The sequence below is a fragment of the Centruroides vittatus genome, unplaced genomic scaffold (assembly GCF_030686945.1).
Source record: "Centruroides vittatus isolate TY-2023 unplaced genomic scaffold, ASM3068694v2 contig_1208, whole genome shotgun sequence".
Lineage (NCBI taxonomy): Eukaryota > Metazoa > Arthropoda > Arachnida > Scorpiones > Buthidae > Centruroides > Centruroides vittatus.
The window spans coordinates 67680-86773 of record NW_027120772.1 but is presented as its reverse complement, the minus strand read 5'-3'; the positions used below and the strand labels follow the sequence as shown (position 1 = coordinate 86773).

General features: G+C 29.1%; 1 protein-coding gene across 1 annotated transcript in view; it reads left to right on the top strand.

Annotated features, from left to right (window-relative positions):
* Window positions 1–19094, top strand: part of LOC136985262 (guanine nucleotide exchange factor VAV2-like) — a 162135-nt gene that overhangs the window by 79758 nt on the left and 63283 nt on the right. The window contains exons 9-13 of the mRNA XM_067282513.1: window positions 61–156; window positions 1026–1097; window positions 8489–8581; window positions 10230–10321; window positions 12008–12056. Coding sequence (XP_067138614.1) covers window positions 61–156; window positions 1026–1097; window positions 8489–8581; window positions 10230–10321; window positions 12008–12056 — 402 coding nt within the window. The remainder of the gene's footprint in view (window positions 1–60; window positions 157–1025; window positions 1098–8488; window positions 8582–10229; window positions 10322–12007; window positions 12057–19094) is intronic.

Below are 19094 nucleotides of genomic sequence, written 5' to 3'. Positions count from 1 at the left end.
TGTTTAAATAAAATGAATGAATATTATAATTATATTAACAAGCTACAACTTTATATTTAGCGGTGTCAGTTAGAGGCCAACGATGGAAAATTTAAACTTCGTGATCTTCTCTCCGTGCCTATGCAGAGGGTGCTTAAATATCATCTCTTGCTCAAGGTAAGCATAATATAAAATTGCTTTGCAAAGATGGAATTTAATTACTTACTTAAATAACTGATATTATATAATATTATTGTTTACATATATTTATTTATATAAGCAAGAAACAAGAAAATTAACATCCAGGCGTTAAGTGTTAACGAATATCGCTGTAATCACTAGCGCTTTCGACGAAACTATTTTCGTCTTCCTCGGGTGGATAAAAACGGATAAAATCCTTTTTCGAATCAAAAAATTTTCGAAATGCAAAAACCGCTTTAGAACTTTGGAACACACTCGCCGATGGAACAGAGCGAGAAGAAATTTAAATGTATGCGCGTGGTGACGTAGCGCATGCGCTATAAATTACTGAGATGTGGAGCTAGAGGTGTTGTTTTAATCTGTTATATAAGTTAACCCACATAACAGGCAAATCAAGCGTGGGCGTGTTGCACAGATTTAGTGCAGCGGTAAGTAAGGCCTCCCAAATAAAAAAGACGGTGGATAAATTTTATCCACCTGAGGAAGACGAAAATAGTTTCGTCGAAAGCGCTAGTGATTATAGCGATATTCGTTAACACCTAATGCCTGGATGTTAATTTTCTCGTTTCTTGCTTATGAAAGAGATCGGCGTGCACCATCGTTACGATTTACTTTTAAGATTTATTTATAATTATGTAATTCTAATTTTTAATAATTGTTTAATTAAGTATGTTAATATTGGCTCAAGATCTTTTGGTCTAATACAGTACATCCTGTACTTTTGTATAAGTTTGTTTTGAGTGTTTTTTTTATTGTATAAGATTATTTCAGTAATTTAGTTGTTGTTATTAATTTTTATGTGACATTATTCAATAATTTAATAATGAAATTTTCTTTTATTACAGGAATTATTGCGAAATACACCAAAAGTCCACGATGACTACTTAGGACTAGAAAAAGCGCTAGATGCAATGCTGGTATAATTTTAATTTTGTTTTATAAGTATACATTAAATATAAAAAGTATATATTAAACTACTTACATTGATACTTAAGAGAGAGATTTGGGAGTTGATGAATTAACATGGCTCTGAGTGTAAATTTATAAGTTCAGTGGTGACATTTCAGAAGAATTCAGCAGAAAATAAGGTTTGTTTGGTTCAAAGTATTTGGACTCAATACTCACTCTTAAACCCGACAAGTTTAAGTCCAAAGTTTGTATATTTTAACAGCATTAAATAGAAATTGTCAATTGTTAAAGTATTTTATTAGTAAAGAGGTAGGAAAATTAAACCTAATTAGTAAAGATAACCTGTTAGTTTTATTTTATTTACATTATTGACATTACAGCACAAGAAACATTTGTTGTTGATTTGAGATGTTTTGCAGTCTAGTAACTTGAAAATTGTCCAAATCATAAAAAGAAATTGCATGCTGATTTAGAAAATAATCAATATAAAGATTTAAAAGAAAAGCAGCTAGACGTAAAAAATGCCAAAAACTCAAAATTTGGGATTTTTTAAGGCAATTCGAGTCAGAAGCTTTGATAGCTTGAATGGCTGAGGCAGTTAAGATATCACTCTGCTTTTTGGGGACTTGGGATCAAATCTGGAGTGAGTAATTTCATGGGAATTTTTAATGTGTGGTCTGTTCCAGAAACTTGAGTCCCATTCCTCATCACCCAGTTTCCCCATTATTGGTCTGGCAAAACTTACAGGTTGGTATGGAGAGATGGTTCTCTTAGTATCAACACAGCAGAAAGAGTTAAAAAAAAACTAAAGTTTAAATGAAATATTACATGTATATTTGCTAAACTTCTAAATATTTAGTTATTTATTTCTGTTTAAGACACCTTGTTTCTTATAATAGTGGTTCTTTCTGTGCATATTTGAAACATAAAAAGTTTGTCACAAACAACAATAATTTTGTAATTATAATTAAAAGAAATGTTTGCTTAACAGGATATGAATTTTAATTAGTTAATTGTATTTGCCAAATTTATGAAATTTTCAATTTTTTAATATATTGTAGATATCCTAGTTCAATGAATAGAAACTAATGTACTGTACTTGATACAGATTTAGATTAGAAATGTAGACTTAACTAAGAGAATCTCAAATACCAAGTTTTGCCAAACCCTAACAGAGACAGATTATTGTTTGGATCTGAAATAACTTTTATTCACTTTCCTCTAGTAATTTGAACTTGTTAACAAGATATCTTTGTCCTCTGTTTATGTCAGGAAGTGATTTGGTGGTTGAAAAAGATTTGGTTTTGCTGTGATAACAGTTACAGACTGGTTTTATTCTCTCTTTTCTTGTCAGGAAGTTCTTTTTACCTTCTCACAATATAACTCAGATTTTTCAAACATTTTACCCACAGGCATCACAGGCAACCTTTTGATGGGCAGTCAACTTGTCTCTCTTTCTGATTGAATTTTCAAACTGACATCAAAAGTTTATAGGGGCTAATTTTCTTCTCAGAGAAATTTTCTCTTACTATCTCTTGATCACCAGTTGTTTTGTCAGCAGTTAGCCATTTGACAATAGAAATATGATTTTGCAGTTGACGTAGTTAACTCTACGAGTCATAACCTTATGTTTAAATTACGAACTTTTGCTATCTCAACAGCTTTCTTTCTATATTTTTTTGTTCAACACTTTATATATTTACACGTAATCTTAGATGTTTACGTAAGATTCACAATAAGTTTGTTTGATGAAAATTCTTCCATGTTGGGACAGGACCAAGTTCTCATATTTTATATATAAATATAAAATATTAAATACTAATAAATATTTATGAAACTTTAGATTTTCTTACATTAATATAGTGATCACTTTAATTAAAAATTCAAAAGTTTTATTCAATCCTGTAAAGTTTTTATAATAATCAACTTATGATACAGTTCATTTATTACTTAGTTTTAACATATCTTAAATGATATCTAAACATATAAACATATATACACTTGTATATAACATTTAACATATACAGTCAAACCTGTTTTTATGCGGTCTTTTTTTGTGCGATTTTTTTTTATTTGTGCGGTATAGTTGGTGACTAGTCTCGTGCGTTTTGTCACGTCTCACGTTGACTTATTATAGCTAAATAAACTTATTATAGCATAAATGAACTTATTATAGTAATATTATTGCACGAATATGCAAAAAATGAAATAATTTATTTTTTAAGTCAACAAAACACCACCTGGACAAAAATATGTAAAACAGACGATAGACGAGACGATGCAGTCAAGTGTTGACATCCGTTGTCAATAAATTTTACGTGTTTTAATTACGTTAATTAAACCTTCAAAGTGCTTTCACATTCCTGGACCATTAAGATAAGATTCGTTTCAAAGCGTAAATTTAAGGTAAATGTACTGTATTATTTTTTCTATTTAGATATAAAATTTTAGGATTTTTATTTTATGTTTAGACATAATCTCTGAAAATGAATAAGGGCAAAAACAAAGCGTAGAGGAAGGTAAATTTTCTTAGAAACTAAGACTACGATTTTAAAATGAGTTATTTTCTACGTGAGACTTTTTTATGCGGTGAATAGGGACCGCATAAAAAAAAATATTTTTTTAATTGTCTTGCGAAAACTATTTTTTATAGCCACTCATGAAGTTTTGTGCAATTTTTTTTTTTTTTTTTTATGTGGTCCCTATCCACCGCATAAAAACAGGTTTGACTGTACTTCTTTTCTACAATAAGCTGAATAGAAAGAATGTAGAATAAGTTTTAGCTCATTTTTATAAAAGCTCTCTAGGTTTGAAGATAGTATAAAATCAATTATTGATGACATTTTGCATATATTGAGCTTTTTTAATGTGTTATCAAAGTTAGTAAATCTTTATTAATTTATATATTTTGGCTTTAATATACATTATTTTGAAATTTAGAATGATTAATATTTAGTTGCATTGTAACAAATATTGTAATAATTTTTATTTTTGTTTATTTCAATAATAATTTATTGTCCAAATACAGCCTCTTCAACCTTCAAATTTCCGGTACACAATGACAAAAGTTAACAAACAAACATTTTCGATTCTCCACCAAGATCTTTGTCAGGTTCATTGACGCTTGCAAAATGGAATGCGATGAATATAGAACACTTTTGAAATTCAAAAAATTGAATATCTCCAGCGTGTAGTAATGATCAAAGATATAAAATAGATTTAGTAGACAGGAGTCTATCATAATAATGATGCGGTCTATCTATTCAGGAATAATACATAACTACCAATGTGGATGCACCTCAGAGGTATAGCGCTACGCATACGATAATACGTTACTGTTCTTGAAATTAATACATTTCCCCGATTTGGTTGTCTTGTAAATCTCAAGGGTCTTCGAGGCCCTGATGTGGTCCGTTTTGAATGACTTTTTAATGAGGCTGGTGTTATCGAAGTCTGCTCTTACATCGGGGTCCGTGGCGTACGTCGACAGGTCGGTGGTGTGTCTTTTTTTTGTCAACGTCATACTTATGCTCAGAAATTCTTTTTTGAACGGACCTCTTGATGGATCCAATATATACCAGGTCTCTTTGGAACCTTATTCGCTCCACTTATATATTCTATATTTATCGCATTCCATTTTGCAAGCATCAATGAACCTGACGAAGATCTCTGTGGAGAATCGAAAACGTTTGTTCGTTAACTTTCGTCATTGTGTACCGGAAATTTGAAGGTTGAAGAGGCTGTATTTGATCTTATATGTACTGGTAGTCACTAGTGAAGATTGTTTTCTAATTTATTGTCCAATGTTGAATACTTTCGATACAAGAGAGCATTGTTGAATAATTATTTAAGAGTTAAATTTGGTTGAATTTTAGAAATTATTATAGAATATCTGTCTGCCTGCTTTGCAACTGAATATAATAAACATCTGTTCGTGTTAAATGCTTGTCACCTGAATTTTTAAATCATAATCAATAAAACCATAAAAATATACTTACAATAATAAATACATTTTTATAGATATTAAAAAGTGGTTATACCAAGTGATAAAATGAAACAAGAATCACAAGAAGTAATGACATGAAGAGTTTGGTGACATTCCGAATCTGACTTAACAAAGCCACGAGTTGACAGTGCTTATTCGTATTCCTCTACACATTACGAGAAAAATGTAAATTTTAAATTTCTAAAATGTTTTTGCTACAGACTTGAGGGATAACATTTGAAACTCTGAATAAATAAATGAATAAAAATACTTAACATTATAATGCAAAATTTTTACAGTTATATGAACAGAATCATAAGATGATTCATTAAAAGTATTGTGAACTTCTTAATTGTGCCTGAATGTCTAAAAAAAGTCTTTCCTTGGATACATTTTTGTAAGGCAACTTTTTATCACACTGACCCAATGGAAATCTACTTATTAAAATGTTTGTAAACTTAAACCTTAGTAGGTACAGAGAATTTGGAATAATTTTGCTCCATTATCTTAATTCTAGGTGTTTTTTTCTTCATATAACTTTCCAGTATGAAAATTCCTTTTTGTAGCATAAGACATTTCCAGTTAACACAAAACTTATTTAAATTAATAATAATGAGCTAACACTACACTTGAAAGTTGGCAACATACAATGAATTGGTTAGATGACACCGGCATATGGGTTGCCAAGTCTGACTCTCAGCATCATCATACTTCTCACACTATTTCTTGTGAGTCCCTTTTTTGTTTGTTCAAACCCCTGTGTATATAATAAACTATCATATTTACTCACATATAAGATGAGCTTTTTATTCATTTATTACAGCTTCAAATTCCTAGATCATCCTATACTTGCGAGTGAAAGATTCTTTGCATTTTTGCAAATAATTTTTGTGAACTGCATATTCACATTTTTTACCGGATGCTTACCCTCTTGTATTTAAAAACGTAAGTATTTTATCTGGGTCGTTGGAATCGTTCTTGTATATTGTCAGGAGTAAAGGTGAATAGCAATAGGAAAAGCAAATCTTTTGAATTGATATTCCAGATGTGAATTACAATACACAAGCGAGTATTGTTATTTCTTAAAATAGCAACAAGTTACAACAGTAGTTATTTAAATTAAAACTTTTCATTTACATAAGAGAAGCAATTAACATTAAGTCTTGATTTGCATTTAAAAGTGGCATGATAATTGCCTTTAGAAACCTGCCAATGTCCTGCTATTTCTAAGTTAAAATAATCTGAACTAAATAGGAACAATTACAGATACATTTTTGCTTTAAAGAAAATTTGATTTTAAATGAAATAACCCAGTGTTATGTATATATAATTTTGATTACGAATATATATTTTTTACTACATTACGAGTATTATATGCTTATTTATTATAACAATGAAAAACTCATAATAAATTTAGAGGTTTTAACATTGATATGTATACTTATTGTTCTTTGGACTTGTTTCAAAAATAATTTACCGTATTTACTCGCATATAAGACGAGCTTTTTAATCATTTTTCACTGCTTCGAAAACCTAGGTCGTCCTATACGTGCGAGCAAAGGATTCTTTGCGTTCTTGCAATAATTTTTGCGAACTGCGTATTCGCATTTTTTACCAGATTCTCACCTTCCGGTGTTTAAAAACAAAAGTATTTTATATGGGTCATTTCAATCATTTTTGTATATTGTCAGGAGTAAAGATGAATAGCAATAGGAAAAACAAAGCTTTTGAATTGAATTCCGGATTGAAATTCCAAAATCACACGGGAGCCCGATATAAGTTTTAATCCATTCCCGCGTGAAAACCGATAATTATTCGGAAATCAGAATTCGGAGAAACCCGTAAACGTAATCAACGATGAGTGAATTAGACCAGTGATTCTTAACAGGGGGGCCGCGGCCCCCTGGGAGTCCATAAGAAGTTTGCCGGGGGCCACCAATAAAGATAAGAATACAATAAGAAGAAATTTGATGACTGAATATCGTATAGAAAAGTGGAATAAGAAAGATAAAGTTTTCCTATTTAGTTTTATTTATTTATTTATTTATTTCTTCCTACATACAACTTTGTTAGTACAGAAGAAATAAATGCAAATATGCTACTTACACCGCAGTATTTACTTTTGTTCCAAAGCAGTTCTAAGAAAGTACAGTCAAACCTATTTTTATGCGGTGGATAGGGACCGCATAAAAAAAATCGCACGAAACTTTGCGAGTGGCTATAAAAAATAGTTTTCGCAACACAATTTAAAAAATTTTTTTTTATGCGGTCAATAGGGACTGCATAAAAAAGTCTCACATAGAAAATAACTCAAAACCGCACGAAATAGAATTTATTGACAACAGATGTCAGCACTTGACTGCATCGTCTCGTCTATCGTCTGTTTTACATATTTTTGTCCAGGTGGTGTTTTGTTGACTTAAAAAATAAATTATTTCATTTTTTGCATATTCATGCAATAATATTACTATAATAAGTTCATTTATGCTATAATAAGTTTATTTAGCTATAATAAGTCAACGTGAGACATGACAAAACGCACGAGACTAGTAGTCAACTATACCGCACAAATAAAAAATTGCACAAAAAAAATCGCATAAAAACAATTGCACAAATAAAAAATCACACAAAAAAAGACCGCATAAAAACAGGTTCGACTGTATTAATGCTTGGAATTTTAAAAATAATTAGGAAAAATAGTAGGCTTTGAAAATTTAAATATTTTTGCCAAAGATATGCAAAATCTTTACCACAAGTTGTGGCTGTTTTAGTTTAGTTTAGTTTTAGCATCGACTTTGGATCGATTTATCGACGTTTCTTATTTTATTTTTTGTTAAAAATCAATGAGTTTTCGTGTTTAATTGTGAAGTTCGAATGTTATTTAAATAGATAATGAAATAATAAAGTTATGATTTACATCTATTATATTAAAAAATAAAACAATAATAAAAAATCAATTTATTATAGATAATTTAACAAATATAAATTATTATTAGAAAAATGGGGGTCGCAAAAAGTTATGAAATATTTGGTGGGGTAAAAAGGTTAAGAACCACTGAATTAGACAGTTTAGAATTGGCAAAAAAGGTTTCCCATTGTCCAGCTTTACGTGAACCAATTACATTGTCGATTTTACAAGACTTTTCCTTGAAATTTAAAATGCCAGTAATTTTTGTGGGACATTGTGTGCATTTACGTGCATTTGATATTTTATTTGTGATTAAACAAAATAAAATTTGAATTGTATTAATAAATCTAAGTTTCTTTATTTGGATCTTTAAAAATCACACCTTGTCCTATATGCGAGGTTGTCTTACATGCAAGTAAATATGGTATATAACTGTGAATATAAAATAAGAACTTCTAATTCTAGAAATGTTTTCCTCAATGTAATATTTTGATAATTATTTTCAGGATCTTGCACAGTATATTAATGAGGTGAAAAGGGATAATGAAACCCTTCAAATTATAAGTGATATACAAGCCAGTATCACAGATCTTAATATGGTAAGTAATATGAATTTTAAAATATCAAGTTTATATAAATTTTAATTTTTGTGTTGTAGATAAATAAATGTATAACTATTAAATCATTAAATATCAAGAAGTAAAGATTTCTTGAGAGAGATATAAGAGATGTTTCTTCCACTCTTGTATCTTCAGTACAAGAGATGAAGGAAATTATTAGGACTGTGCTAAGTTAAAATTTTGATATATCAATGATCAAAAAGTTTTCATAAATACTAAATAATTTGGTAGGCATAAGGTGTCGTCTCTTGTTAAATTTAATAAATAATTTAGAATATTCTAAATTATTTATTTAGTAACTAAGGGTGGTTATATCTAAATTAAATATGTCTAGAAGGGAAGATTGGACGGAGATCTATGTAGTGTAACTGGCAATGCACTTTAGGGTTCAAGTTCTGCTCCAGGCTGATTCCTTTCTTCCAGAATATTCCAAATTATTAAATATTACTTTAATTATAATTATTAAATTTAATAAGAAATAGCACCTATTGTCTACCTGTAGTACCACATTATTTAGAATTTAATTAAAAATAATAGCAGTAAAGTAACTTGATTTAATTCAGCAATAGTCTGGCATATTACTAAAATATCAGGCATTGGGATGTTTATATTTGGTAAATACCAAAAATTATCAATAGTACTGTGCTAATAACTGACATATCAAACAAAAACTAATAAATATTTACAGTACCAGGTTTGGTATATTGGTATTCTAAAATCTAAAATATTGACATTGATAGTGTAAATGTATATTGGCTATTGGCACAGCCCTAGAAATTATCCTGTGTAATGTTAAATATGCCAACTACGATCGTATGGATATTTTCTATCATTTGCATAATTGTATAATGTGCAAGATTTGCAAGCTTTTTAAAAGTTTAAGTTCAGTCACAAACTTTAAAAGAAGCTCATGACTGATAAGTCTTTACAAATTACAAAACTTAGCACCATAGTTGATTGGAAAAAAAAATTAGAAATTTACGTAAATTTTAAAATTTAAATAATAATAATCTAATCTGCGAAAGTGGATTATATTGCTAGTAAAGTTAGAATGGTCATCAACCTTGCAGCTATTGTGTGTAGACTTGGATTATGTTCTAAATATCTTATTGAATAAGTGGATTTTACAGCATTGAATTTACAATTCTGTTTTTTAAAATAGAATTGGAAATTTTCAGTTATAACAAACAAAATTTCTAGATAATACTGTTTATTTACTAATTGTTAATCAAGCTAAAAGTGAATGTTTTTTGTAAGAATTATCTGTTTTTATGAAGTTGAATTTTATGTAATGTATCTACAGTGACCAAACTACGGCTCTTCTAGACCCTTATTGCAGATCTTGTATATTGTATCCCTACTCTATATGTATATATAAAGTAGGGATACAATATAACTGGTAATGCATCAGAAGTACATGAGATCTATACATGTATGTCTCTTATCATGACAAGGCTTGGCCACCCTGTAGTATACTGTTATCTCATAATTTAAATAATAATTTATTATTTGTTATATTATTGTTAGAATTATATATATATTTAAAATAATCATAAATAATAATTATAGTTTATAAATTGATATATTTGTTATTTAATGTTATTAAATGCTGTTTATTTTATTATAGCCACTAAATACAGAATTAAAAGATTATGGAAGGTTGTTAAAAGATGGAGAATTGAAAATCAGATCACATAATGATAACAGATTAAAAAATAGGTTAGTTATTTCATATATTATTTAATTTATCATCACTAAATGGTGAGAGACTTTCATTACTTCTTTCTCCTTAATTGGTGGATTGTCCAATGCACAATTGTTAAATTAATGTCTAAATGCTGTTTGTTGAAATACACTTTTACACTCAAGTCAGCTTTTGAAACTGATTAATAAATATATTGTAGCAACCACATCATGCTTTTATTCTAGTTTTACCACTGAGCAGTGCTTCATATGAGAGCATTTAATGCAGAGAATTGGATGAAGTGCTCTCAATTAAGCTGTTTGAAAGAGGATAATTAATATGATGGCAATCACCTTAAATAGCCCATCAGTTTTTTTAGTTTCCAAATGTGGCAAAGCTATTGAACTATTTGAATGTATGACAGACAGAAAAATGAAATATTTTTTATCTTGTAACATTCTCATTAATTACACTTTAAATTAAGATTTGTATTACTGTAAGTAAGCAATCTGAATCAAACCCAATCAAAAATGTATTTAATTGTATGAAATCAATGCTGTCAAGAAATAAATTTTTTAAAATTTGACTCTTAATGTACTTGACTTATATTCTTATGGTCCACAAGTCAAAATGGATTAGAATAGATCTGCTGCCAGTTGCTTGCTTGTTTACTGTCTTTTACACTAGGAAATAATTTATGACCCGACCATGTCAAACTTAGTTTAAATCTGAAATAAATTGAAACTTCTAGATTAAAAATCAGCTTATTTAAATGGTAAATTTTATTAAGCCTATAATTTGAACATTTTATGAAAATTAAAAATCAAACTTTTAAAGTACACTAAAAACTAAAAGATATGGTTAAAAATATATATCACTAACTTTTAAACTTTAGCAGATGCAAATGTTTTGACCTTTTCAAAAAGACATCATCAAGTAAAAACGATTTGTCTTTGGTATATTACAATGATCTTCTGTATTTGAAATGCTGAACTTTTAAAAATTTCAAGCAATGTTTTGTTTTTTGAAAGATTACCTGATGATGACCTTGGAAAGATCAAAATCAAAAATATTTGCTTTAACAGATATCTGCTGAAGTTTAAAGTTAGCAATATATATTTTTGAACTCTTAACAAGAATTTCTCTCTCAAATGTGATATACTGTAGAAATGGTTAATTGAACATTTTATTTACATCTTGTCATCTATTCAACCTGAATCTATAGTCTTTTGTAATGTCAAAATCATTCCAAAAGATTTGATTCTTGTTTTTTAGTTTTGCTAATTTTGAAGTTTCAAGGGGAAACAGATGTATGTGTGTTACATCAATCTGTTTCCTCTTGGTCTAATGTGTGTTGCTGACATGAGTGAATTAACTTTGGGTACTGTACCTTCTGTATTCTGTAGCAGGGTGTTAAGTGACTTTCCTTCCCACCCTGTAGAATATGCAAATGCTATGATAAAATTTTTATACTTTTTTAGTCATGTAAAATATTTTATTTATTGTTTACATTTAATAATAATAATTGAAAGATACTATAAAACTAGATGAGATTACAATAAAATCACCAAATATTGACTATGCAACATTCCATAACCTGAAATTGGCTGTTTGCATAAACAATAAATTTGTTCGTTTTAACTGGATTACAGGTGATAGTTGGTGCTTTTATAATTATAATTCATAAGTGATATAAAAATGTTAAATGAATTTTTTTACAGGTATATATTTGTATTCGACAAAGTGATGTTAATGTGCAAGTCTACACGAGTAAGTAATTCTATAATTATAACTTCATTTTATATCCTCTGTTTTGTTGAAATTATATTGAATATGAGAACTTACACTAATTTTTGTAATACATGAAAATAATTAAATTATTTAAAAAAATTATCACTAGGGGTTCTCAATACATGTTCAGTGGAACACAGGTATTGTGCAAACTTGGCCCAAGCATTACATGAAAAAAAGCTTTTAAAGTTTTATTGCAAATTTATTCCAATGTACTACAACATATCACTTTATTCATACAGAATTCCATGTTTACTAGCTTATTCGATACAGTAACGTTTACTGCTTTATTGTTTTGTGTGTATAGTAAACACAGAATTGAGTATCAATTTTTGAATACATTTATGCTAATGCTCCACAATGAATGGTGTTCTGCAGCCTCAGGAAGACTGGTTCTGGTTTATGCAATCATATTTAAACATATACAATACCACATTATTATGAAAGGATAGCTTGATTTCAACATAAAAGAAAAAGTTAATGAAAATTTTAAAATTAATATTATACATAACAAAATAAATGAGACTTTCAAAATTGTTTTTCTTGAGTTATATAACCAAAAATGGAAGATCAATTTTACAGACATAAATAGAAATGCTATAAAATATATAAAATGATTACAATGTAATTAAAGAAATATAAAATGAGACAATGAGAGAATAACTGCTCTCATTGCTTCATCTTCACTAATTGGATTAAGTGAATCATAATTTTGCAAAGTCTGTTTATTTTGGAACTTGTGGGAATTAAATTTAAATAATTTAAAACAATTATTATCTGATTATAACTAAACTTAAACATTACACTATATTGATTGTGTAAAGTTTAAATGTAAAAAGGACTTTGTGGATATGCCTTTTTCAGAAGCTCTTAAGTAAAATTGAATAAGTAGAATAAGTAAATGTCCCTTCGATCCGAAAAAAGAAATCCTTCCGGTAGACTGTCTCGCAGCTCTTCGGGTTATAAAACTCCTTTATTGTTTTTTTACAGATGCATTTCGGGCAAGTTTAATTTTCTGGCCCCTCCTCAGTGCATGAAAACACATTTCACAATACTCCAAGATTTCCACAGATTTCTTCACACTTTTTTTTTTTTAAAAAAACATTGTAAATGGAACTTAGAAGTTCCGTATAAGTGTGAAGAAATCTATGGAAATCTTGGAGTATTGTGAAATGTGTTTTTATGCCAGAAAATTAAACTTGCTTGAAATGCATCTGTAAAAAAACAATAAAGGAGTTTTATAACCCGAAGAGCTGCGAGACAGTCTACCAGAAGGATTTCTTTTTTCGGATTGAAGAGACATTTACTTATTCAACTAATAATACAGCTACCATTGGAAAATTCAACAAGAAAATTCTGAAGTAAAATTGTTAATGTAAGATAAAATGAAGGAATATGTAAATGTTAATTTAATGTTTTGCAAAGTAAATGTCATGATTTTTTTCTAGATTTGAATTAGAAATAAAATTTCTAATTAATTAAATTATATTAAATTAAATTATTAATTAAAAATCTTAATACTGAAAATTATAAAATTTTCTGTCTTTTATGAGAATATTTTTATTTTAATGATTATGATATATGTTATAATAAGTTATTGTTTTAATTCTAATTATTTTACTTTATTTTTATCAAAAAGTATAAAAGCTTCAAAAATTTTTCATTTAAAAATATATATACTCTATTTTGGATGCCAGCATGCTAGCATAACCTTCAGTTTGTCTAAAATGATGTATAATTATATATTGATATTTTGAACAGTTTTTACGGTAATTTGAACAGTAATTGAAGTTTTTAGGAACACAAATCAATTTTCTATTTACATTTTAAAAATGAAAGATTATTACTGGCAAACCAATTCCTACTTACCAGGCACTATTCTTAATTTCTTATTATTATCCCTAACTCATTTACATAAAGCATGAAGCTGAAGAAAGAATAAGAGGGAAAAAAGTTGCTTTTATATATTACTTTTACTTTATTTTTATTTTTTTGTCCTGTGAACATTAAATAGCTTTCTTCCTTGCCCATTGTGGGACTAACTGGATTGTGAGGTAATAGAGTCCAATATAATAATGAAAATTTCTGAATTGATGTCTTTACTATCTCAGCCATCTGGTTGTCTATTACATAAACAAATACATTATTCTCTTTCAGAGATAGAGAATAATGTACTTGTAATTTTACCGGATAATGTTACTGATAATGTTACTTGTAATTTCAAAGGATTTTGCTTTTATGTAGATAAAAATAATGAATAAAACAAATTCATAAATTAAAGAAACAGACAAAAAAATATACTTTAAGTAATGTCGTTTACTAAATGTTGTATAGTAAATTATTGCTTCTATTATAATAAAATTAAACAAAGTTTTCATCATTATATTGGATGTAACTATAGTATAGAAAAATAGATTATAATTTAACATTCTTGAAACCGTGTAGGTATTTTTTTGTTAGTTCAAACGTGATATAGTGCAATCGCTCGACCACTTGGCATTTTTCGTCATTAACTTATATTCGGTTGAGCGTGCGTCCTTATTTGATGAAATTTGCCGTTCTTGTTTGACATTCTTGAAACCTTGATTATAATTATACACATTATTAAATATTATATATCTGTGACGGCCAAACTGCAGCTCTTCCAGATCCTTACTGCAACTCATTACTGCAGCTCTTCTAGATCCTTACTGTATTCCTGTACTGCACTGTAATTATTATAATTAAATATACGGGAATACATATCCATTGTATAAAATACCACTTTTAATAGAGAATGTACTCTTGTATTTCTGATAGGCAATATATGTATAATCCCTGTTATAAACTATATATTGTTCATAAACAAATGTACATATTAGTAAGAAATTATACAGAAATGCTATTTTTACACAAAAATTTTTTGAATATTTTGAAAAAGGTTGAATATGAAAAAGGTTTTTGAACCCGGTTCTTCCTCAGGTAACATTGAATTCCTGATAGAATGCAGATCAAATAAAATTTGAAACTCGAACAAGTGCCTCTCGATTACGTCATCCTGGGCATGCACTCTCCAGTGATTGACATTATTTATAGATTATTGTCCATAAGTGCCTGCAATGCTACTGATAGTTATTCTTCCTTGTGATTGATGCAATTATTATTATTATTGCTGAGGCTAGCAATGTAGATGCACACAGCCTCTAACCATCTGAGGTAGTGTGTGTGTTGTGTGGTGCAGATAACTCTCGCCCGATTAAAATCCGGCTATTATAGTAACGAACTATTTTTTTTTTTTTTTTTTTTTTTTTTTTTGTCGTTGTGGGAGAACACATCGGTAACAGGTTTGAAGGTTTTGTTTATTTACTGCATTCCAGTGTTGAGTTAATGACGGTTTTTGAATATTTATTAAATGAAATAATATAATTAAAAATAAACAATTTCAATAGTATAACTTACTTTGATAGCTATTTGCAGCATAAGTAAATTGACAAGAAGTGCTTGATGCTTACCAGTAGTTTGTTTAATGATGCACAATTTTTAGTGTCTGTTTTATTTTTCTTGTATTCATTGCATCAGTGTTGAGAGTAAACACTAAAAACGATAGATACAGATGTTTCCACAGATTTAACATAAAGTTCTTCTGTAGATTTTTTTGTCCTTGAATGGAGATTATTATTACCAAAATTGAAAACAAAGTCTGCCCAAAAGGGGACTGTGTATAGTCTGGAACCCAAGAAATAAATGGTGGTCCCTTTTGGGCAGACTTTGTCTTCAATTTTGGTAAAGTTCTTCCTTTAATTTGTTACAATCTTAATTTATTTTATGTCTGTTTTAAAAAATAACATAATTTTTTTTAAATAGACATATAATAAACTAATAATCTTGAATTTTTTTGAGAATTTTGCAATATTAATCTATATATGACACATAATACTACTAGAAACATTAGCTTAGACTAGGATGATAATTTGACAAACTTTAGTGAATATATTCTGAAAAAACATGACAAAACCTATTTAACAAGACATTAGAAGTAGAAAACTTAGAAAAATTATTTTCAAGTAAACTTAGTTAATTTTTTTCATTGTTTTGCATAGTAAAGCAGAAATCATAAATAAGAATTTTTAATGATATTGATGAATAGTTATGATTATTTATTTTATTTATTTATTTAAGCATTCTGGTACAAAGACCCTGATGCGGGGATAGAACAAAACAAAGTATACATAATCTTATAAAATAACAAAACATATTTCACAGATATATTCATCAATTGTAATAACATTAATAATTTAAAATGATAATTGCAAAATTTATAAACTAAATCCAAATCAGAAAATAAAACTTAAAGAACTACTTGGGAGAACTATCCGAAAGAAATTAACAACCAACAGAGCTAAAACTTACCTAGAAAAAGAAAAAAACAGCAATTCAAACCAATTGTTCAAAAGAAAATCGGATAGTCTCCCAAGCAGTCCAAGCAGCCACAGATTAAATAGTAGGCAGACCACGCCCCAAAACGTAATTTACATAAATAAGCACAGCTTTCGCTTTAAGCCTAAAAAAAACAATGAAAAAGAAATCGAAAATCAAATATACAATAAACATTATGAAATAATCAATTTAACCCTCTTTATGAAAATAAATACCTTAAAGAATAAATCAAAATCAGAAATAACTTTTTTAAACTGATTAAATGAAAAATTGGGAACCCCAAAAGTCTCCTCACGTAATTTTGACAAAAGAGAACAAACAGCAATAATATGAAATGCATCCAATGGTAAGTCCGCCACACCACATATGCAAATGTCCCTTCTGTAATTACATAAAAAACTTAATGAATTACATCTTATTTGCATTAATACGGCCATAACATTAGAAGAAAAATTACTATTATAAATAGAACAATCAAAAAAAGGTTTATTCAAACTCTTATACCATTCACAATAAGAACTTAATAATATGCCATGATTCAACTTCAAAATATAATTATCAAAATTATTTAACTTTAGTAAATAAACACTATTAAAATCTTGTAACAGATTATCAAAATCGATTCCGTTCCTTGAACAACTAGCCCACCAATACTTCGACAAAGGCAACTGAACATGTTTCACAACATAACGCAAACAAATCTTACTAAGGCGTTCTTCATTTAAACTCAACGTTCTAAAAATCCAATTAACAGATTTGTTCAGGATCAAACAAGACAAAGGAATCAATGAACATTCCATAGACACTAGATAACTAGGAGTACACCTTGGAAGCCCGTACATTCTCTTAACAAAAGTAGTTAATACCGTATCCAAACTCTGCGCCTGAAACCCCCACACCTCCGAAGCATAAAGGAGAGATGAGCCCACCACTGCATTAAATAACCTTAACCGATCCTTCAAATTACACAACTTAGCAGACTGACACATATGAATAACTTTGTCCATTTTTATCTCAGCATTAACTTGACAAGACCTCACATGAGTATTAAAATAACCATTACTTTTAAAAATTACACCTAAATACTTATATTGAGATACAACCGAAATTGGAACACCTCGAAACCACCATTTGTCAGCCTTAGAAGCCTTACCACCATTTCGAAAGACCACAATTTTTGATTTAGCAAGATTCAATTGTAAACTATTATCGCTTAAATAATTATCCAGAAGGTCAATCGACCTCTGTAATGACCTCGGAGAATCCGCCACAATTACCACATCATCCGCATACGCTAATACTTTAACAGACACACCACCGACAACTATACCATCTCCGCCGGAATCATCAATACAATTTAATAAATCATTTAAAAATAAACTAAAAAGAATAGGGCTTAAGATACAACCCTGTTTAACACCCTTATCAGAAAAGAAAGGCTGAGAACAAAAATTCCTCCATTTAATCCTAACATTCGAACCACTATATAACTCTGCCAATAAAGATACAAACTTAAAGCTTAATCCAAACTTTAATAATTTCCTCCATAATAAATCCCTATCAACAGAATCAAATGCTGATGCTAAATCTATAAAAAAAGCATAAACCTTACGCCGTTTCCTACTTAGTGTCTTAGAGATAACAGTATACAGAATAAAAATATTATCAACAGTAGAGTAACCTGCACGGAAACCAGCCTGACTCTCTGACAGAATATCTCTCATATTCAACCAACTTATTAACCTGTAATACAAAACTCTACAAAAAATCTTAGAAACGCAGCACAACAACGAAATACCTCTGTAATTAGTAAGCACCGACCTTGAGCCACCCTTAGGCACCGGAACCAATAAAGAACTCTTCCATTCATCTGGAATAACACCAGTTCTCAGAACCTTATTAAAATTATCTAATAAACAGAGAAAAGCACTATCAATTTTCCAAAATTCAGTAGGAATACCATCTATTCCAGGAGCACCACCAACAGTCGACTTACTTAAAACGACTCTAAGTTCCTCCTCCGAGATGTAAGAATCCAATATTTCGTTTGACCAAGTCACACAATCATTAAAAACCACTAAATCAACATCATATGGACTTTCAGAGCCATAAAGGGAGAAAAAATAACTAAACCAATCAAATAAACTAATATTAACCTTAGCATAATTTCCCCTTGCTTTACATAAATTCCAAAATAATCTATTATTTTTATAAAAATTTTTAACATTTTGTAACCTTTTACAAAATTCTTTCTTCTTTGCTAAACATAATTTTTTTACCAAACTTCGGTATAACACAAAAACTCTCCTCTGAGCCGGCAAACCATTTTTCTTGAACTCTAACCAAGCTCTATTTCTGGCTCTAACCATTAATCGACAATCCAAGTCAAACCAATCATTAATTCCAACCATAGTCTTTTTCCTTTGAGTCAATCCTTTCACTTTGGCAAAATCCAATATCACCTTACTTAGCTCCAACAAAGATAAATTGGGAGTCTGCTCCAAGCAACGCCACAAATCAGCGGACAACGACTCCAGCTGACCACTGTCCCAGAAAATCCTCTGGTAACAAGTACCAGAACCGCCCAAAGAATCTATGGCA